At 32.4% G+C, this 23,838-nt stretch overlaps 2 protein-coding genes and 1 long non-coding RNA gene across 4 annotated transcripts; 2 read left to right on the plus strand and 1 right to left on the minus strand.

The window, feature by feature from the left end:
- Positions 1 to 8,555: 8,555 nt before the first annotated feature.
- Positions 8,556 to 10,364, plus strand: LOC127240082 (uncharacterized). The gene is made up of 3 exons (XR_007836292.1): positions 8,556 to 8,779; positions 9,769 to 9,855; positions 10,173 to 10,364. It is a non-coding gene; the product is annotated as an uncharacterized LOC127240082 (long non-coding RNA).
- A 2,346-nt stretch (positions 10,365 to 12,710) lies between these two features.
- Positions 12,711 to 15,628, plus strand: LOC127240045 (uncharacterized). Of its 2 annotated transcripts, XR_007836290.1 has the most exons (4): positions 12,711 to 13,159; positions 13,263 to 13,487; positions 15,051 to 15,127; positions 15,291 to 15,628. XR_007836290.1 is itself a non-coding variant. In XM_051258468.1 (3 exons), exons 1-3 carry the CDS (start codon positions 12,887 to 12,889, stop codon positions 15,357 to 15,359), a joined length of 567 nt encoding a protein of 188 aa, XP_051114425.1. In that variant the 5' UTR covers positions 12,711 to 12,886; the 3' UTR covers positions 15,360 to 15,628. The 2 variants fall into 2 exon arrangements, 1 of the variants encoding a protein (XP_051114425.1); XM_051258468.1 differs by lacking the exon at positions 15,051 to 15,127.
- A 5,195-nt stretch (positions 15,629 to 20,823) lies between these two features.
- On the minus strand, positions 20,824 to 22,490 carry LOC127240681 (anthocyanidin 3-O-glucosyltransferase 5-like). Its single transcript, XM_051259483.1, has one exon. It carries the CDS (start codon positions 22,368 to 22,370, stop codon positions 20,913 to 20,915), a length of 1,458 nt encoding a protein of 485 aa, XP_051115440.1. The 5' UTR covers positions 22,371 to 22,490; the 3' UTR covers positions 20,824 to 20,912.
- Positions 22,491 to 23,838: the final 1,348 nt, after the last annotated feature.

Genomic DNA, 23,838 nt, shown 5'->3' on the forward strand with positions numbered 1-23,838 from the left:
TGCTCAGACAATTTGAGGTTTATTGCAGTTGGGAGCACAATCAATGAAAGGTAAAGTGCTGTGAGTGAAAAGCCGAGAGATTCCGGTGAGTTTTCCGGCGACTTAAAAGGCCTTTCAGATGACCGATTCCAGTTGCTGTTGTGGCTTAGTGTGATTGTGGCTTAGTGTGAAAATGCCGACCTTCACCTACTTCAAACGTGGTTACCATAGGCCATCGCGCACCATGGGGCTTAGCCGAAAACCGCTGTCTTCTCGCCAGTGTGATGATCAGAGGAAAAATCGAGTGAAAGAAGGAATCGCCGGAGCTGGTCGTCGCCGTTCGTTGGAGAAGACAGGAGGAGCAGCTGCTACTCCGAGCCGCCGTTATTCTGTCCATCACGAGCCCAGGGTTGGTCCAGTGAAGATCATGTCGCCGCCGTTCTCCTGCTGCCTTGAGTTGTTGATGCTGAGCCGGAGCTGAGCCGTCACAGTCAAGGCCGTCGGTGGAATCGTCGGCGGAATTGGCTTTAGAATCATTGTCGGTCGATTCAATTTCTTCTATCGGTTGAACGAAGAAGACGAAACAGGAAGTCACTATGCCTGAATTTAATCTCAAGGTTCTATTTGGTTTTGTTTTTCCTAAATATTCAGATTATGCCTTTAGTTTGATTAGTAATAATTTCATTTTAATTTTGGTATTATAGTATTTTGGGTTTATTTGATTAGTTTTTTTTGCTATTAATTTATTTGTATTTTTGCATATGAGGTTTGTTCGATAAATTCAAAGGATTTGAAATAAATTGTTATAATGTTTCTAATATAAATTGAACTTGCAATGTAATTTTTATTTGTAGGAAATGATGCCAAATTGAAGTTTTTCCGTCGACTCTAAGAATAAATTATTTATTTATACGGAAACTATTTACTGATAAAAATATATCGAGTAACCGCGACAGTGGAATACCAACAATCTCGACACCAGTTCAAGAGGAGAAAAGATGAAAAAATTAACTAACTTGGGTTTTCTCTTATATGTGTGGCAGTTGGGACAAAAAAGAATTTAAAAAAAAAAAAGGGAAAGGAAAAAGAACCAAGGGACATAACGGCATGATTTTTATGATCTTTTTTATGTAAACTTTTATTTTAAAAGATTATGAATTTTCTGTTTTAAATTTTTTTAATAAAAAAATTTTAATTTTTTTTTTCTATGGTATATGGGCTATTAATTTACAAAGTATTTTAATTTTGAATATCACATCTTTGTATAACTACTTTACTTTTCTAAATTTGTTTGTTATGATAATAATTTTTATGTTCTAAATAAGCATCGTATTTCAATATAATATTCGTATTAATATTGACACATATTTTGATCTTATTTTCAATAGTGTAATGTAAATAAAAAAGTTAGTTAATCATTTATTATATAAAGGATTTTCTAATAATGAAAAAATTATAATGTAATTGAAATATTATGTAATGCAATATCTAAAAACGCACATTTATCAATATTTTGTGTTTATTATCTTCTACTACCTTATTTTTATAGTTTTAACTTCAAATTTGAAGTTTTAACTTTAATAAAATTTTCTTTTGGAGGATGGGTAAATTCCTTCTATATGACTACATAGAAAAAATTGTATTTATTTCTGTAATTTTTATTATTATTATTATTATTATTTTTTTTTTATGGTAGGTTGATTAAATAATTTATTTCTTTTAACTTTTTTCTTTTTCAAAGATAGATATAGATAACAGTTGTAAATGAAGTCTATCATGTGAGAAGATTTCTAAGGAGAAGAAATACAAAGAGAAGAATAAGAGGAGTGGGGAAGAAGAAGAAATAGGTGGCAGGTGGACAGATTAATTATTTAATTATTAGTTTTTAAAATCAAATTAATTATGCATCCGAATAAGATGTATATATAAAGACTGATGTTTATAATGTAATGTGATGAAATGTGTATTCAATGGCAATAATCTCTGTTCGAATATAAAGAAATATAAATTTATGTTAATTTGTAGGAATAATTAAAAATTTGTAAAAATTTACAAGCAAATACTCCATCCGTCAAGTTAGAAAGTATACATATTTTTATTTTGGGACGTTCAATTACAAAGTAAATGTTTCATTAAGTATCTCGTTTTTTTTCACAAATACCCTTAATTTACATCACATCGTTACTTTTACACCAAAAAACAAGGGTAAAAATGTAATTTTACTACTTTTAATTACCCATTATAATTAAAATACTATTATTTCTTAAATATCGCACCAAAAGTAAATGTTTACTTTGTGCGTGGACGGAGGAAGTATAACTTAAAAATATATATATATTGTATATACCTACGTACATATTTAATTTATTTCTATTATTTCTATAATAATGTATTTTGAAATAACTAACAAACTTTCGTTGATTATATCGTGCGTAGCACGGATTTTTCTGCTAGTATACTATTATATATTTATCTATTATAAAAATTTAAGGTCAGACATTCTGTTGAGATGCACAAAAATAAAGACAAACTAAAAAAATATCTAAATTGAGAATTAAGCTCAGGCCCAAACAATTGTGACAAATCTTAGCCATATGACCTAGATATTTGAATTATAGTGTTACACTTGATATATTTTTATTTTTTATATATTTTTTTAAGACATTGGAATTCACAATTGTTAGTTTTTAAATATATTTTAGATGAATTTTTGATAAAACTTAATAATTTACAAATTAAATATGATAAAGATAAATCACACTAAATGAATTATATATATAACATATAAGAGGTATGGCTGAAGAAACAATGACAACTCTAGCAATAGGGTTTGTATTTTGAAATATTGCATTAAGCTCGCAATTGAGGCATCGGAGTTTCAACATTGTTCTACAATAATTTGTCAATTATCCGGCAAATTTATATCTTCCATAATATTTTTTGTTTGAATATTTGCGGAAAATAAAATTTTTATGTTAACCTAAAAAGAAAGTGCATATATATAAACATATATACGTGGGGCCCAAAAGGCAATATATAACAATATGCTAACACCCCCCTCAAACTCAAGGTAATAAAGTAGAAACCAACTTGAGTTTGCTCAACAATGTGGAGAACCGGCCTTTGAAGAGAGACTTGGTGAAGATATCCGCAGTCTGATCCTCGGAAGAGACAGAAGATAGATTAATAGTGCCTACAAGAACATGCTGACGAACAAAGTGACAATCAATCTCAATATTCTTGGTGCGCTCGTGAAAGACATCATTTTGGGAGATTTGAATTGCGTTCGTGCTGTCACAATTGAGAGAAGTGGAAGAAGGCCGACGAACCCCGAGATTAGAAAAAAGCCGACGAAGCCAAAGGAACTTTGAAGTTGAATCCGCAAGAGCACGATACTCTGACTCTGCACTGGAGCGATAAACGAGAGTATGTTTCTTGTTGCGCCAAGAAACAAGGAAACTCCCAAGAAAAAAACAATAACATGTAATAGAGCAACGATCAATCGGATCACCTGCCCATTCAGCATCAGAGAAACCTGCAAGAACCAATGGAGAGTCAGAAGAAAAATGAAGACTGTGTAGGAGTGTTCCCTTGACATAACGAAGGATGCGCAACACATCATCATTGTGAACTGTCTGAGGATTAGTCATGAATTGAGCAACAACATGAAACACATGAGCTATGTCAGGGCGAGTGACCGTTAAGTATATCAGGGATCCCACGAACTTCCGATAGCGGAAGGGATCCTCTAGTGGAGTGCCGTCGAAAGGAGCACGTCCGTAGTTCCCCTCGAGAGGGGTGGATGCAATCTGGCTATCAGTCAGACATGAACGAGATATGAGATCATATGCATATTTCATCTGAGATAGATATATGCCATCTGGAGCGTCAGAAATCTCAAGTTCGAGAAAATAACGGAGTTGACCAAGACTCTTCATGTCAAAGTGTCGATGAAGGTAGATTTGTAGATCGGATATACCAGAAATATTGTCGTCGGTAATAACCATGTCATCGACATACAACAAGAGAATAATGATCCCGGCAGGAAAACGGCGAATAAAGAGAGCATAGTCATAGGGAGATGCAGAAAAGCCATACTGAAGGAACGCAACACTAAACTTGGCGAACCAAGCTCAGGGCGCCTATTTCAGTCCATAAAGGGCACAGTGCAGTTGACATACCTTCGCTGAAAAATCTGAGCCAGGTGGAGGGGTTATGTAGACTTCCTCAGACAAATCTCTATGAAGAAACGCATTCTTCACATCAAACTGTAATAATTGCCAACATCGAACAACGACAACAGCAAGGAGAGAACGGACAGATGTCAAACGAGCAACTGGAGCAAATGTCTCCTCACAATCAATACCATACTCCTGCGAAAAATCCCTGGCTACAAGGCGAGCCTTGTAGCGCTCAACAGAACCATTGGAGTGAGTTTTGATTTTGTACACCCACTTGCAACTAATAGGTTTCTTGCTATGAGGGAGATCGATGATATCCCACGTGCAAGTCTTCTCAAGAGCCTGCAATTCCTCAGACATAGCATCGCGCCACAAAGGATCACAGTTCGCCTCACGAAAGGCCCTGGGTTCATGGTGAGATAAAATGACAAAAAAACAATAATAATCTAGTAGATGAGAGGGATGACGACTTACACGGATGGGTCGTCGTTCAGTGGCGGTAGGAACTGAAATTTCCGGAGGGTCGGGCACATGCTCAGGAGGCGAAGGAAGGTCAGTTGGTGGGGATGGATCAACATCAGACAGACCAGCAGGAACAGACGGGGGTTCAAGACCTGTAGGAGGATGAGAGGAATCCAAAACAGAAACAAACGGGGGTTCGGGACCTGCAGGAGGGGGAGAAGAATCCAGAACAGGAACAAAAGGGAGTTCGGGACCTGCAAGAGGAAGAGAGGAATCGAGAACAAAGAACGGGGACTTTGACTTAAAGGGAATGAAAAATTTAGACTCAGAGGAAAAGAACTTATACTTAAAAAAAGTAACATCCCGAGAGATACGTAGACGATTCGACACAAGATCCCAACATTGATAACCTTTATGTTCTATCCCATACCCAAGAAAACAACACAGACGGGTGCGTGGTTATAATTTGTTACGTTCATGAGGAGGAAGATGAACAAAGCTGACACAACCAAAAAGATGAAGATGAGACTAATCAGGTACTTGGCGGAAAAACTTTTCAAAAGGTATGGTATCATGAATGACATAGAAGGGTAAGCGGTCTGAACTTGCTTTAATTTACTCTGCATTCGCTAAAATGGTGCAAACTCAGTTCTTGTGTCACCAATAAGAACAGCCTTGCCCCAGAACCGATCTTGACAACTCGCAGATAACAACATGACTCGAACTGTGTTTAAAATATGACGATGCTTGCGTTCTGCCCTACCATTTTGTTGAGATGTGTAGGGACAAGAACGCTGGACAAGAATACCTTGGGTGGACAAAAAATTAAGAAAGGCATAATCATTATATTCGAGGGCATTGTCAGTGCGAAGAGTCCGAATTTGACACGAGAATTGAGTTTGCACCATTTTAGCGAATGCAGAGTAAATGGAAGCAAGTTCAGACCGCTTGCATATAAAGTAAATCCAAGTAAAAGTAGCAACAAGAAAGGGCCCCCAAATATCAGAATGTACTAATGAAAAAGGTTTATCAACAATAAACAAGTTACTCAAAAAAGGTAAAACTTGTTGTTTTCCAAGTTTACAATGCAAGCAATCAAAAGACTCAAAACGAACTGTGTCTAAAACACCTGTATTTGTAAAAGACATGAGTTTAGATAGGGAGGCATGACCAAGTCTGAGGTGCCAGTAATAGGAAGAGGAATAAGAGATTGCAGCGGAAAGAGATGGTGTCTGGCGAAAGTGCAAAGGTAGTCAAGCTCAAATAGGCGGCCTGCCTTGCGACCCGTCCTAAGTATCTGACCCGTCTGCGTGTCCTGAATATGCACACCAGAAGATGAAAAATTTACAATAAAATCCAGCTCAACCAACTGACCAACAGACGCAAAGTTTAGGCTAATTTGGGAATGACATAAACATCATCAACGTTGGGGGACGATATATGGCCAGTATGGGTAATGCGCATGGAGGTGCCATCAACGGTAAGTATGAGAGGGATGGGGTGACGGGTTGGGAGGAATGTAAAAGGCGAGGGTCAGGTGTCATGTGGTTACAACAGACAAAATCAATATACTATGTGTTGTTACCTGATGTCGAGGCTAATGAAGGATGAATTGATAAACCTGAGTGAGCATGTGACGTAGCTTCTCAAGAGTGGGAGGCGGTTGAGGCGACTGTGATACGCTAGTGGCAACAACAATGGTAGAGGAAGAGCAAGAAGAGGACTGACCAGCCTTGGGATTCTTGGGACAATGCGGACAGATGTGACCTTTCTGATTACAGTAGTGACACTCAACCTTAGGGCAATAGATATAAAGATGATCAACATTCGGGCAACTGCGACATTTATCAGACTGCGGTGGTCGGGCACCCTTGCGATTATCTCTGCGATGAGGAGTAGAAAAGAGAACTGCCAAAGCCGAATCAAGAGCAATAGCCTTGAACATCTTGAGGCGGGTGTCCTAAAACAAAATCTCTTTCATCGTTGTTTCTTTTGAAGGCAAGGGATGAAGATGAAGCAAAGAAGTACGCACAGATTCATATTCTGGACCAAGCTTCATCAAAAGCTGAATCAACCGAAAATGCTCAATCTGTATGTCGGCCTCATCAATGCGATCCCACATAGACTGTATAGTAAAGATGAACTCATTCATATCTTGGCGCGAGTCATGTGTCAGTGCATTCAATGACCCTATAAGCTGATAAAAATGCATGTCTCCAGTGACATGATATCAATGCTGCAAATAATCCCAAGCTTTCTTGGCAGTGTCCATGCGGAGAAGTTGAATCTGAAAATGGATTTTGAAGAGGTATTTCGATAGTCCGTGAAATCCTTATTGTTGAGGGGCGCCATAGAAGTGACAACATTCTGGTGCAGAAAAGTCACCAGTAACATAGCATCATAATCTTTTACCAATCAAGAAACTCTTCATGGATTCAGCCTACAAATCATAATTATCACTATAAAAAATAACAGTAATTCCAAAAGCGTTTACATGATCCACATTAAGAGTTATACTATGAATCGAGAAAATCAAGAATAGTATAGTGCGCGCAAAAGAATCGTGCAGAAAATCAGACTGGGCAAGCCAACCCAGTAACAGTTGCAAAATAAATTCAAGTCAGATGGCAAAACCGATCATACTAGGATATCGGGGATCGAAGCAGGAGACGGCGGCCTAAAACCGCCGGACACGGAGATAAGCCGGCGGTTGTCTAAGGGATACAACGTCGATCTGCGTCACAGGCGCATGCGGCTGCCACGCGCTGGCGTTGACGGCAAAAGCAATAAGGATTAATAGATATGTCTATCTCAAAAGAAAAATAGGTTTTGATACGATGTTTAAATATTTGCATAAAATAGAAATTGTATGTTAACCCAAAAAAGAGTGCATATATATGTGTGGGCCAAAACACAATATATAACAAATATTCTGGTATTAAAGTGCAATCTATTTTGCACACTTCGCCGTTTCATATTTGAGAATAAAATTCCTAACAATTGAGTATACTATTGAAGCATAATTGTTTTATGAAAAATAAAAAAAAAATTACATTGATTTGTATTTTTTTAAAAAATGTAGATACTTTTTAAATTTTAAATTTGGTATTTTAATTATAATTTTGAATTATAATTAAAGTAATATTCCCTCCGTCCCAGATACCGTATTTGCTACACTGTAGACACGGTATTTTAGGAAGAAGGTAATTAGTAGATAATTAAGAATGTATTAGTGAAAATAATTATTCTGTAATATAAATAATTATAAATTAAGATTAAGATAACTAATTAGTTTAATTAAAATTAAAAAAAAATTTTAAAAATTTAAAAAAAGATTAAAGTGTGTAATCATTTTCCAAAAAAAGAAAGTGACATGGTATATGGGACGGACAGAAACGGCAACGTGGACATAGTATTTGAGACGAAGGGAGTGACATCTAAATTAAATAATATATAATTATATATACTTTTTATTAGAATATAATATATAAATTAATTATTTTTATATTATATTATAATATTATATTTATTATTATTATTAAAAAAATAAAATAATAATTTTAACTAAATATTTTTTTTTAAAAATAAAAGTAAAAAACTTACCGATCTAGACGAACCTATGTAATAATTTATATTTTAATTTGTATCATCAATATTTTTAAAATATAAAATAATTAATTATATTTTATTATATTATATCATTTTAATAAAAAACGAGAGTATTATTATATAATTAAAAAAATTATAAATTAAATTAAAAAAATAAATTATTTTAATTAAAATTAAAAAAATTATAAATATAAAATTTAGAGTGACAACTTCTTATATCACTAATTAATTTTAATTTTAATTTATTAATTTTACTTATTATTATTTTTTAAAATATATATATATATATCTTAAATTATACTCTATACAATAATAATAGTAATAAAAAAAAATCAACCCTAAACCGGCCGCCGTCTCTCCCCTTCCCAATTCTTCTTCTTCTTCTCCTCCTGCCGCAGCAGCCTTCTTCTCCGCCCCGGCTTTCGTCTTTGCCTCTCCTGTTACATTTTGTCTTCGTATTTGTCTTCGCTCGCCGTTTCCGTCACCGTCGCCTTCATCTTCATCTTCAGCGCCGTCGCCGTCGTATCCTATTTCAGTCTGACAATAAGGTTTATTTTTTCTTCTGTTTTTTTGGTTCAGAGCTTTCTGTTATGGTGGCATCGGACCACCTTTTGTTTCTCTTGTATAAATTCCATGTTTTGGTTCTTCTGTGCCTTTTCCGATCATTTGTATGCTGGCATGGTTTCAAATACTGTTTGCATTTTATTCATTCATTCATTGAATTGAAATCATCCACTTCATAGATTATATTATCGAGGGTTAACTTGAAGGAAATTAAGATTGCTTTAGATTATGTGTGTATTTAAAAGTTGTGAGACTTCGAAAAAAAAAAACCCATGTTTATGTTGATGAATAAACCTTACTGAAACAATGTGTTGAGGTATATAAGTATTTTTGAAAATTATTATTTGAAATTTACTATGCAATTATATTCGATTCTGAAAAGTTGTTTCATGTGATGATTTTTTGAAAAATTTACGGACGATGATAATGCCAAAAGTTAGTGTCTATGTAAATATGTTTGTGTTCACATATTGCTTATTACACTTTATAATTTTAATATATATACTTTTAAACTGCAAAAAAACCTGTGTATTGGTTGCCTAGCTGCCACTCCTGCTGATGGATTGGGGTGGACTCTAGTAAATGTTAGCCCGCCATTGCTGTCGCTTCGCCAGCCCTCTCAAACCTGTGTGGGTTGCATTGGGTGGCGGGTTGGGCTAGCATGCTCGTAGCCCGTATTGACACCACCAATTAGTTGATTGAACCAAACTCTGGTTATTGTGGTGTGCTAGGGATGAGAGTTTTGTTTGTGTTTTCTGATGCCGGGACAATTTTCATGTATATATATATATATATGTATATGTTAATGCTCTTTTGGTTATATTCAAAAATTTGGTTTTAAATCTATTTGAACATACTATACATACTGAGTTATGGGAGAATCCTGTAAGTCTTTGTATGTTTGTGTGAACACATTTTGATATTACAATTATTACATGTGTGATTCTGGTAATGAGTTCTTGTAATGATCCAGTTGGGATGAAATGGCTACAATTACAGAAGGGACCCGAAGAAAAAATCACGGCCTCAATTGGTGAAGTTGGACAAGGCATTTAAATTGGTAAAGCATGTTTCCCGTTATAAATGCTGCTTAATTCAAATCACGGCTTTGTTCATCTCTTTTTAGAATTTAAGATCTGTTCTCCGATAGTATGCTTGTGGATGAGTTGTGTTAGAAGAATATAAATTGCTATTGATTCATACATTAATCTCTCCAACTCATGCTGATACAATCTGTGTATCTTTCATTTGTTACTTTCTCCTATCTCTGTTCAGTTTCCTCTCGTCCTGCCTAATCAAAGTTGAGGCTGTCTCAATTCAATCTCCTCCTCCATTACTCAATTGCCTCAAGTATAACTCTAACCTCTGCTACTTCAGTTGCAGCAGGAGCTTAAGATGAAGAAGATAAAAGCGAAAATGAACAACTTCAAGGATCCAAATGAACAACCTGTAGTGGAGCCGAGTAAATCATCTCCAAAACGCAAAAGAATGGGAAGTGAGATTGATGAAATTTTCGCCAAAAAGAAAAGGGAAGGACCTGAAAAGGAGGGTAAAGACACCAATACAATAAAAAAATCTCAAGCATCAACTGGGAATCCAAAATCGCATGAAAAGTCAGGTAGGGGAAAGGGTGCGAAGAGTGAAAGAAGAAAATCCTCCCATGAGTTTGCATTTGGTGATTCCACATCTCGATCGAGGAAGAAAACTGCAGATGGATTATCCATTTATTCCGAGGCCGAGTTGGGAATTGGGAAGGCGGACGCAGGAGGTACCACTCTATGCCCATTTGATTGTGATTGTTGTTTCTGATGCATATTGGATTGAGTTGTATGATTAGTTTTAGTTTCTAACATTTGAATGTTTTATCAAACATTGAATTGATTCCCCATTGTAACTTTTCACTGTAATATGGAGAATTGGTTGGTTTGCATACATAATGAGTTTAGAACTTTTTGACTTTCTTGAATGTCATATGGGAGGTTAGATTTTGAGCTTTTTGTAGAAGAAAAGATATTACTATATTTTGATTGAAAGAATTGAGGGAGTGCTAAAGTACATTTCTCAAGAAGGATACAAGTAATGATAAATAGGGAAAAAATTAATTTTGGTTCCAATATAATCAAAATTTATTGATTTTGGTTTTAATATAAAAAATTCAATCAATTTTAATTTCATTATAAACAATTCAATCAATTTTGGTTATATTATAAATAATTTCAATTAATTTTGGTTGCTGACGAGGACACAACAACGGAGGTGACGTGGCAGATCACTTCAAAATTACACGGTCATGTACAATTATACGGCCATGTATATTTAAGTCTATAATTATACATAGTTATATTATTACACGGTAATGTACAATTATATACAACTATGTTGTTACGTGATCATGTATATTTCAGTGTATAATTATAGATGATCATGCTATTACACGGTCATGTATAATTATACACGACTATATTGTTACATGGCCATGTATATTACATTGTATAATTATACATGATCATGTTATTACACGATCATGTACAATTATACAGGGTCATATTGTTACAAGACCATATATATTTCAGTGTATAATTATATATGGCCATATTGTTACACGACCATGTATAATTTTACAAGGCCGTATACTTTTATGTTTTGGTCTAAAATTTTATTTTATTTTTTGTTATTTTTTAATATATTTCGTTTTTGAATTTAGAATAGTTGATATAGTTAAAATGAAAAAAATAAAATCAATAATAATCATAATATAATTAAAATGTATAAATTTTAGTTCAAATATAAATATTTATCGAGTATGTTAGAAAGATTTTGTCTAAAATTATACTACTATTTACCAAAATTTTTTCTCTTATTAACATCCAATGTATTGAAATAATAAATTAATTTTTAATACTACTATAATATACAAAATTAAAAAATAGTTGTATAATTGGATGTTTGCAAGATAAATTTTATTTATGAATAATAAAATTTAGATAAAATATTTCAAAAGAATACATCTTATAAATTTTTATATTTGGATTAAAATTGATAAACTTTAATTATATTATGATTACTATTGATATTGTCCATTTTAACTATATCAACTATTTTAATTCAAAATTATTTTTTTTTTAAAAAATATAACAAAAAATAAAATTTTAAACTAAAACATAAATGTACACCGCCGTACAAAATTATACATGACCGTGTAATAACAGGGTCATATATAATTATATATGAAATATACATAGCCGTGTATAATGGTACATTGCGTCACCTCCTTTATGTCAACGTCATCAATTTCTATTATTTTTCAACTTTGGGACCAAATTGATTGAAATTGTTTATTGATAAATTTTAATTATATTGAGATGAAAATTAATTTTTTTCCTAATAAATAATTGATCATTTTTATTACAAAATCTAACTGTATACCATTACTTTTATACACAATTAAGCAATTTCTCAAATACGGACAACAAAATATTATTATTATTTTAGGTGAATAATAATATTCTTTATAAGAAAAAAAATACAAACAACAATTTATACTTAGGCGTCCTAAACGATATAATATATATATAATTTTTATTATTACGCTCCAAAATTAATTATTATTAATGAAATCTAACCATTAAATGATATACTCCCTCATCCCACATACCAGGTCAACATTATAGTTCATGTCCGTCTTATATGCCATATTATTTTTTTAAAAAAAAAATAATTATGCATTTTAATCTAATTTTAAATTTTTAAAATTTATTTTTTTAAAATTTTAATAAAACTAATTAGTTATTTTAATTTTAATTTATAATTATTTATATTATAAAATAATTATTTTAACTAATATATTTTTAATTATCTACTAATTATAATATATATAATATTTAAATTATTTAATTTACGTTGAGAGTCCCGGCCGGCACTGCCATTTGGTTGCGGTGGCCTACACTTTGCACAATAATCCACACACTCACCGCCTTCACATTCATTCGCCGGAAAATCGCCGCTCCATGGTTGAGATCGACGCCGCCATTGATTCCGGAGCTCCGACATTGGATTTCTGTTGCTTTCTCTCACGATTCATCTGATTCGATATGAAGGATGATGACGTGCTCCCCGTATCCACGCCCACATCCTCCTCGATTCTGTCATCTTCCTCGGCGATCCACAGAAAGGACAGCTCCTCGGATTCGTCCGGAATTCTCGGCCGCGGCCGCTACAAGTTTTGGGCGCTCGCCGCGATTTTGTTGCTGGCGTTCTGGTCGATGCTCACCGGCACCGTGACTCTCCGGTGGTCAGCTGGAGATCTGAAAAATCGATTCGACAACGATTATATGTCCCGTGTCTCCCAGGATCTCGACGTCCTTGTAATATATGATTCTTCCGCTCACCTTCGCTATCTGATTCGCGCCTGTCCTTGGAACTAGGGTTTGAATGATTTCTGATGGCGTTTTCTTTTCCCCAAATTAGGAAATGGAGGAGAGGGAGAAGCTGGTGAGGCACATGTGGGACGTGTACGCTAACAACCAGAGGGCGCGATTGGGGGGATTTTGGCAGGAGGCTTTTGTGGCTGCCTTCGAGGATTTGACGAGCGAGGTGCCTGAAATCAGGGAGGCTGCCATTGCAGAGATCGCTCGGATGTCCACTCGCTACCTCATGCTCGATCTACCTTCTCAGCATTCTTCTTTGTCGTTGGTGAGTATCTTTGCCTTAAATTTATATTTTGATTGTAGCTGTTTATAATTGGTGTATCTGATTGAGACATCAGTTTAAAACTCTACTAATTTGAAAAGCCAATTAATTGTGTAGTAGTTTAATGGAAATGTGGGGGTCTCTATCATATGCCAAGAATTCCTGCTATAAAAAGTTACCCTTAATTGTTTGATATGGAGGGGTAAATGGCTAGAAATGAATTCTGGGTTAGAGATTTGTAATCCCTAAAAACAGTTATTGATCTGGTAGTTCGGGGGAGTTGATATGCTAAAAAAGATTGTGAGCTCAACCCTCAAATGTGTAGTTGGCTAGGTTTTTGTCTCGTGTAAGATTCAAGCTTTGGGGACTCATCTCAGTTTTATCTTGATCAGTGGGAATTGTTAAAAGCTTATAAATGGGATTTCGAATAATTGCAATTACCTAATTTATTCTGCCACTTGAGGGAAAAGTGAGATGTTGATGCGTAGGTGATGATTATGCAATAAGGCTCCCCAATTAAATATGAAATCTAGTTGCAAAAAGGTTTAGATGAAATCTTGGTGATTTGTGCACAACCAACATGGGCCTCTATGTAACCGTGATTGATGATATTGAAATGTTGACAGAAACATAGCTACTTAAAAAACATTGTTTTGGTGTAAATTGATCAATACAATTGTGGTAGTTATAGTGAGGTGAACTATCAACTCTTTGAATGTTCAAGGATATGTTGGCATTAAAATGAAATATGCCTAGAGTAGTAGAATGTTTTAATCAAGTAGTTGGCAACAATTATGACTAGCCCTCGCCATAATCTTTAGTCTTAGTGGGGCGCTTATTATATTACATTTTCTAAATGTTTAATATTCCCAACAACCTCAGGATGGCGTTTGTGGTTTAATATTAATTAGGTTAGTTTTGTTCTATAGCTATTGTTTCCCTATCTATTGTGCACTCTTTAGGCTTCATTTCTGAGTGAGAATCTCAGGTTTTCGAGGAGGAAAAGAAATTCTTACTTATGCCTAACAAGAACATGAGGTTTATCCAGTGACCGATCGAATTCCCTTCTAGTTAGTTGACAACCACTACTTATTAACAATCATCCCTAAAATACACGTGTCACCTTGGTCATCAATGTGCTAGCTTGGTTCTACTTGAATTTTCAATGCCGTGGCTCATTAGAAACCCATATATAAGGATGAGAAGCCGTAAGCAGGAATGTTCTATTACGTTCCCAATTGCCCATTTTCATTTCCTTTAAAGATCGAACTACCAATGCTGCATTCCATCTGTGGCTCTTGTTTCCCTAAGCTTCTTCGCCTTCCATTAGTCAAATAACCTACCTTTGGTTACTGCTTAATAAAACTCAGGGATGTGAACAATTCTGTGAACTCTGTCATCCTTTTATAATGGATGCCAGCATGACTAAATAAATAGGTTCTATGGATGCAGTGTAAAATAATGACCTTCTGGTTCATATATCCACTTTGGTGAACAAAATCTGTGTTTAAAGAAGCAAGTTCTGCTCTAATCTCAGGAAATAAAGATTGTAATTTTTTTTTTCAGCTCGGTAAGTAGCCACTGTACTAGACATTCTTTAGCGGGAATCGTCACCAAGTGCAAGCACTAGACTTGCATCTAAGGTTAATCTAAACACCTTAATTTGAAATTCCAGGGTTCCATATGCTTACTGCTTATGCGAATAACATGCTTAAAAACTTCATATGCTGTATTACTTTGTTGTTTTCTCTTTCTTTCTCTGGCATTATGTGGATCCTAATGCCATAATCTTCTGCGTGTATTCAGAGCTTACAAAACTTGCACTTAAATCAAGGGGAGAGCAGCGGAGTGACATCGACAGCAAGAAGTTTATGACATAAAATGCATGGTACACCATTGCCTGGAAGTTATTTATTCTTTTTAAATTAGTCTCGTGGGAAGGATGCACTACTTGATTTACATGAGGAGATATTATTCTCAGTTATCATGTTTTTGGAACTCAGATCAATCATTTTGTATTTAGTTAGCTTCGGGTTTTTGTTTATCTTGTGGTTGAGGAGCAAACATAATCTTTAATTCATTTTGTTCATGTGAAAAGTTGTGCTTTTCTCTTTTTCTGCCTCGATTCATTCTTGCCCGGGATACATAGTATGGAAACTATACCCGAAATTGTTATTTGTTTTTCCTCATCACTGTCGCCGTAACTCTTATATATATATGTCCTCTAAGTGTTGGCATTCTCTTAGCTACGATAGGACTTACTGATATCATAGTTTGCAGGTTGTTATGTTCGTAAAATGATTGAATTTATTATTTTACGGTCATGTTCATGAGTTTATATATTTTAATAGTGTCTTTTTTGTTTTCAATTTTGTGGTGTTTAGAAATTGGTGTGATTTTTTTGAATAAATACTAAAATAATAAAAACGTTAACAAAAATATGTTATAATCTCTTTGTTAGGCTTTTGTTGTATTTAACATTAAAATTATTATTATATAATTTTTGCACAAATATATATTATAAAAAACTAATATAAATATTTTTGTCATTTTTTTATATAATAATTTAAATAATATAATAATTAATATTTTAAGATCACTTAAAAATTGATATATCAAAAGAGAGAAAGTATTGCATATTAATAACATGCAATAAAATCCATGTTTCTTAATTAAAAATTTAAAATAAAAACATGTAATATATAAATATATAATATATATATAAGATATACAGTATACACATTATATAAATAGTATAATATATATTTTGGTTTTTTTTTTAAAGAAAATAGATATTGTATAATTTATTTTTCTATTCACTCCTTATATACACTGTTAATTTCTTATTCATTTTCCATATATTAAATTATTTTTCTAATTTTATATTTAATTTCGTATTCACTTCCTATCTATTTCATTTTACTTTTTATTTTTACAAATTTATTTCTTGTTCTCCATTCATTTTACTTATTTCTTATTCATTTTACTCACCATTCGTTTGGTACAAGAATGAAATTGTAAAGAAATTAGAATAGAATATAATTGCAGAGAAAATTAATTGAGTGGAGAATGAGAATTAATCATCTGTTTGTTTGGTAGTACAGAGAATTGAGTTGAAAAAAAAATGCAGTGAATGCATCAAACAACAATAAATAATTAATCGGACAAAAAAGAATTTTAATAGAATTCATGTAAAAATATTTTTTGGTAACTTTTTTTTTTAAAAAAAAAATTATAAATTATATACAATATTTTGTAATATTATATTTCAGTACAATTTTTTTTTTTAAATCCTAAAAATTAAAAAATTTAATATCAAATTATATGTAATTTTTGTAAAATTGAAATTCTATATAATTTTTTTTAAAAAAAATAAAAATAAACATATATTGTAACATCATTTTTCTTCAATGAAATGAGAAATATAAATGAGTTATTTCTCAACTTCAATTTATCTAATTCAAACAAATAAGAGAAATTGAAACATTTTCATGTTTCTGCTGTCAAAGTTCTGTACCAAACACACATAAGGGTTGTTTGTTTTATGGTTTGATTTGAAGTGAAATTTTTTAGTATAAGATATAGGAATTTGTGTTGGTAATATTAATGAATTTGTGTAATATATTTATTTTTTTTTAAATACATATGTTGATATTTTTAACTAAAACTAATTTTTACATGGTAACTCTACTTTCTATTTATTAATATATAAAATAAAATAGATTACAACAGTGAAATTTTTTATTGACAATAAAAATAGCTACTATGACATAAAATTTATGCTAATTTAAAAATTATTTGATTTATGAATGATATATATTACATATCAAAATATAAAATTATTATAGATATTAAAACAATCTCAATCAAATAAAATATCATTAATGCAATAAACAAATCTTATAAAAATATTAGTCGCTCTACAATAAACTATCTCAAGTACAAATATTTATTTGAAATAGATTTTATTTTATTTTTTCTTCTCATGTAAAAAAAATGAATAGAAATTAAATTTCTATCGATTTGATGTAAAACTATCATAGTATGAGTAATCATCGTATCATAATTTTGAAATCATTTTATTTTACATAATAATTTTAAATAATTAATTAAAATTTGTTATAATACCAAATAATTTAATAAAATTCAGATTTATTTAGACACTAATAACAAAAATATGAATAAAATTAGAATTTTGTATATCTATATATATATATATTTACTTTTTTATAAATTATTTAATTTTTTTTAAAAATTGGTTTTATTTTTAAAAATTGTATTCTTTTTATTTATATTAATATATTTTTCTTTGATTATTTAATACAGAAAACAGATGCAGAAGAAATAATGATTATAAAAAAAAATGAAGAAATAATGATCATAAGAAGAATATGAAGATCATAAGAAGAATACTAAAAAAATATCTCTTCATTAATCGTCTGATCAAGTAGAAATTTTTCGAAAGCGTTCATGATTTGTTTTTTTTTTTTAATCCATCAGTAAAATTTGCAATAAGATGTTGGTAGTTCATCTATAATTTTATAAAATATAACATATTTCTTTTATTCGTTTTCTTAATCTTATTATTTTTTTTAAATTATTATTTTTATTAATTGTTATATATAGCGGTGGCTATTTCGTATTTATATCATTATTGAAGAACTCTTATATATGTAATGGTTCAAAGTCTATAATTATAATTTCTATTGTTGCTGGCCACAAAGAAAGAGACAATTTGTAGATCAACATAAAGAAATACGGCTGTGTCCATTACATACGTTGTGTTCTATCATCGTCAAGATATATATATATCTTATATATTATATATTTGGAGACGAAAACGTTCGGCCAATTGTCCTATTTTAATTTTTTTGTTTTTAAAATTTGATGTGGGCCACACCATTTAAAATAAAAATAAAATAAAAAATAAGGGAAGAAATTTATGGAGATTATTTAATTTTATAAATATAATAATAAATATTTTATTTTTTTATTTTAAATTTAATTATTTATTATATACTATTATACCAATTTTCTTTCATTGTAATAAAATTTAGGGTGTATTTATTTTGTAAAATAGTTTGAAAAAATATATTTTTTTATGAAGTATAAATACTTGTATTAAAAATATAACAATAATAAGTATATGTAATATATAATTTTTTAAAGAAAAAATATGTAAAAAAAATAAAAAAGAACACACTTTTAATCATTATATTCTACATAATCATTAAAATTCAAAATTTTACAAATACATTTAAAAATTCAATGCTCAAAATCTGTAAAAATCAAAACTCAAAACTAAAATTATACAAATACATTAAAAAATTCAATGCTCAAAATCTGTAAAAATCAAAACTCAACTAAAATTATACAAATACATACATCATTTATTATATTTCAGTCAAATACTATAAAAATTTCGCGATCAAAGAAAATTAATATCTCATATATAAACAGTAAATATTAACATCATAAAATTTGTAAAAATAAATTTTAAGTTATTTAGTATAATTTTAATCATTTTGTGGTTTTTGAATGAATATAAATTTTGCGTGATATATGAAAAATTATATCGAAATATAAAAATTACTAATATTTTATATTGTATTATCGATTGTCTTGAGTTTTATAAAGTGTATATATTATATATAGTGTTTTGATACGTGTATATATTATATTTTTTTAAAATAATATTTATGAAAAATTATGTTATAAATAAACCCAAAAAACTCATTATTTCAAATTTATATTAATAATTTTATATCAAATTTAATTAAAAAGATAAAAAATATATATTTGAGGGTGTTTGACAATCAGTTATTAGTTGATAATTAATTTTATTAGCGGGTTTGACTAGCTGAACATATTAGCTACTTCTGTTCAAATATTTAGTAAAATAATTGATTGATATTAGTTGTTTATATGTAAAATAACAATTAAAACTATTTTATATTTTATTTTTAAAATATTTAGTTGCATTACTTTGTTGTATAGTATATGTAGAATTTTTATTATTAGTTATTGGAAATTATGAAATTTTTATCAGAATATTTATTTTTGCTGTTTTTTAAAAATGTTTCCAAAGAAAATAAATATATTTTTATTTAAAATATAACTATTTTTCATTAGAATTTGTGTTAAAGTAAAAATAATAACATTATAAAAATAAAAAAATCGTCGATTGAACCGTCTATTCATGATTCAAAAAAAAGAAAAATCGAAACCGAACCGTGAGAAAACAGGTTTCGGTTTCACTTCGATGACGGTTTCGGTATCGGAACCAGCGGTTGGAATTCGTCCAGACTTTCTGTGTTATATTATCTAGAAATGAAGACTAAAAAATAAAAGTATTTTAGTGAAAAGATAGAATATCTAAAAAGATAAATAAATGATATTATAGTGAAGTAAGTAGAAAAATAGTTACAAATTTTATCATTATTTGTTCAAATAAGGATAATAAATTTGTGAATGAATAACGTTTTTATTATAAATAAATTATATATAAGTTAATGGATAAAAAATATGGCATAATTATCCCGAATAGAGAAGTTGTTTTATAATTTAATTATATTAAAATGATAGTGACAAGATGAAATTTGACTTTGGCTTTATTTATTTTTTACCGACATAATTTTTAACTAAATTATAATGTTAAAAATTGTTTATTAAAATATTAATAGACACCACTAATATACTGCCTCCATCCAATTAGAAAGTATACATATATCTATTTTAGGACGTCCAATTACAAAGTAAACATTTCATTAAATATCTCACTTTTTTCCACAAATACCTTTACTTTTCATTACATCATTACTTTTACACCAAAAAACAAGACAAAAAATGTCATTACATTACTTTTAACTATCCACTGTAATTCAAATACTATTATTTCTTAAACACCGCGCTAAAAATATTTCAATTTTGCAGTATATATACTTAATCGATAAATCTATCAATCTCTAATATATGGAATATTAAAACTTGATAGTGTAAAATATTTTAATTTATTCAAATGATTCTCATATTAAAATTTTATCATGAATTAAAAATATTATATATTTAACAACAAAAATTAACTTTCATAATTCAACAAAATTTATAACTACCCGTGCATAGCACAACTCCCCTCTAGTATATATATATAATGGAATGGAACACTGCCGTGTATGATGAAACATAACCATGTATTTTAATTCAACATATTGCTTACTGCAATAATACAGGTGTATTATATTATACACGGCAATATTTTATTCAGATCAACTTTCATGTCACTTTCATTCATTTTTTATCGGTGAAATTAAAATTAATTAAAATAATTTATACCGAGATAAATTATTAAATTTTTTATATTTTTATTCATATATTTTTATGTCAAAGTAGTACAAGAAATAACACAGCTACCTGCCTAGCTCGGCTCAGCTACATTTTTTGTCCGACTATCCGCGCCAGCACACTGCGCATCGCCGCCTCCGATGCGCCGCCGCGGCGCAGCCCATCGGCGGCGCTCTTCTGCAGCTGCTTAGCCTTCTCTCTCATCGTCTTCCCTTCCATCACCGCCCTCACCTTCTCCTCTATCTCCCACCTCCCCACCACTCCCTCCGCCGTAACCCTCACCGCCACGCCGGCCTCCTCCGCCATGAACGCCGCGTTCATCCTCTGCTCGGCGTACAGCGGCCACGCGACCATCGGCGCGCCGCTCATCACGCTCTCCAAACACGAATTCCAGCCGCAGTGCGACAGAAACCCTCCGACGCCGGGATGCTTCAGGATCTCCACCTGCGGAGCCCACTCCGGGACCACAACTCCCCTGTCCCGCGTCCGGGCCGAGAACCCGTCCGGTAGGTAGTCAAGCTCAAGTCCGCCGGCGGCGGCTTTCCCCATGTTAAAAAACGCGCCGTCGACGTGGCCTCCGTTGTCGGCCGGCGGCCGAACCACCCAGAGAAACCTCTGCCGGCTCAGCTCCAAACCCCAAGCCAGCTCGGTGATTTGATCGGCTGATAAAACCCCACCACTCCCGAACGAAACGTAGACCACCGACTCGCTCGGCTGCCGGTCTAGCCACGTCATCAACTCGGAACCTGACCCGCCCGGTTCAACATGGCTGCACAGACTCAGCGGTCCGATGGGGTAAACCGGAATTTTCACGACGGATTTCAGAGCTTCGTTCTCCTTGAAAGCCCGGAAAGTTTCGGGCTCCAAATCTTGCCATGAATTGCACAAGATCCCGTCGAACAATGGAATATTCTTCCCCATTCTTACATAATCCTCGTGCTGTTCTTCCTTCCGGTTCATCATCGGCTGCACGACGTCCCCCGTCCGGAGCGGTTTACACCCCGGAATCCTCAGCGCCGCCGCCTGATCGACGTACTCGCCGGCGATTTCCCGGTCAAGCACCGGGAGGTACGCGGTCAAGGCGGTGAACCAGGCCGAGGAAGGAAAGTAGACGTACTTAGGGAGACCAAACTCGGCGGCGATTTCGAGAGCTTGGTAGGCGAAGTGGGTGGCGATGAGGGCGTCGGGGCGGGGGTCCATGGCGGCGACGGCGGCGCGGACGGCGGGCAAGGCCTGGCGGACCATTAGGCAGAGCTTGGTGAAGACTTGGGTGGAGGGGTTGACGAGGTGGGAGATGTCGACCGGCGGGAGAGTGAGGATCCGAACCAGAGGGTCGTGCGGTGGGAGGTTCGGCCGGCCGGCGGCGGCGCTGGTGGCGACGAGGAAGAGGGTGACTCTGACGCGGTGGTGGGCGGCGAGGCGGTTGGCTAGGAGGAGGGCCGGGATGAAGTGGCCCATGCCGGGGCTGGAGAGGACGGCGACATTGAGACTGTGATGAAGATCGTCGTAGGAGGAGGAGACGACGGTGTCACTGTCAGTACCCATTGATTGATTGGATGTAACCTTAGAATTTTGCCTGACTTATTTATAGTTAAATTTGCAGTTATAGAAGAACGTGTTTGTGTTTGGTTTCTAGCTTACTTACATTTAAACTAACGTTTACTTTCTTCTACGAATCTACCCACCCACCCACCAAATTTATATCCTGTCTAATCAGTCTAACAAATAAAAATATGACAATCTAAACTGTAATTCCTCCGTGCGTCATAACATATCTCCCAGTAATTACATCGTCGCCCTAGCCTGCGACAGTCGACGCCGCAACCACCGATCGACACCGCCGCCGACGACATCAAAATCAGCAGGTTTATTTTATTCAATTTCTATCAACCAAATCATCGTCAGAATTTCTGTCCGCTCTAGCCAAATTCATCCCCCGACCCCGAAGAAATCACCGCCGTTGTTGCCGCCGAAATCAGTGTGTTTTGTATTTTTTACTTCGGAATTTTTAATTATCTCTTTTAAATCATAATTTACATTCAAATTCAGATCTGATTCATTCCATAAGCACAAGTTTTTCTTTTTTGAAAATTATAAATATAAAACATATACAACAAAAAATAAAAAAGTAAAACCATACAACAACCCTCTCAAAACATATACTACTACTATTGATTTTATTAGATATATATATATATTTTAAGTCAAAATTAAATATGATTTATTCGTACTATTTTAATAAAAATATACTTTTATTTTTTATAAAATAGTATTATATTAAAATATTTTTTAAATAAGATTAAAATTAAATACTCTATTTTAAATCAATTTAAAATTACAATAATCAAATCATTTGTAAAATGTCATATTCCCTACTTCCCAGAAGAGACGATTAGTTGAAAGTTGACACGGGAATTAATGAATAGTAGTAGTAGTATTTAATTGAAAATAAGTATAAAATAAAATGTAAAATATTAAAATGCTCTTCCTTTTTGAATGATTTTTTAAAAAATAGTTAAGTAATAATTAGCAATAGCTTGAAAAAGTATGAATAATTTTGTTATAAAATAGGGACCACCGTATTAAATAAAGAAACAAGACAATTATTTTGACATTGAGAAAAATAAAAAAATAAAACATCTCTTTTGAGACGGAAAAAATATTATTTAGTGAAGTATATATATATACATTTCATAAATCATAATTGACTACTTTTTTATTTAAAATATTATATTTAAAAATAATTTAATTTATTCAAATAATTTTTATATTAAAAATAATTTAATTATTACTTAACAAAAATAAATTTTAATAATTCAATAAAATTTATAGCTATGCCGCGATAGTACACGGACTCCACTCTAGTTTATTATAATTTAACATGTATAAAATAAGGTAAAGACAAAAGCATAATAAAATGATAGCAAAAACAACCAATTAATTGGAAAAGAAGATAGTGTGCTGATTTATTATTTATATTCAGCATATTCCAAATAAAACTTAGTTATCTAAT

This window comes from Andrographis paniculata, unplaced genomic scaffold (genome assembly GCF_009805555.1).
Source record: "Andrographis paniculata isolate CXL003 unplaced genomic scaffold, ASM980555v1 Contig79END, whole genome shotgun sequence".
In the NCBI taxonomy this organism is placed as follows: Eukaryota; Viridiplantae; Streptophyta; class Magnoliopsida; order Lamiales; family Acanthaceae; genus Andrographis; species Andrographis paniculata.

Bases quoted from the DNA above. Each gene is read 5' to 3' on its own strand.
- LOC127240045 (XM_051258468.1), top strand. From the start codon at position 12,887: ATGAAGGATGATGACGTGCTCCCCGTATCCACGCCCACATCCTCCTCG. The intron at 13,160-13,262 runs GTAATATATGAT...TCCCCAAATTAG, and splicing joins CCCAGGATCTCGACGTCCTT to GAAATGGAGGAGAGGGAGAA. The intron at 13,488-15,290 runs GTGAGTATCTTT...GCGTGTATTCAG, and splicing joins AGCATTCTTCTTTGTCGTTG to AGCTTACAAAACTTGCACTT.
- LOC127240681 (XM_051259483.1), bottom strand. From the start codon at position 22,370: ATGGGTACTGACAGTGACACCGTCGTCTCCTCCTCCTACGACGATCTT.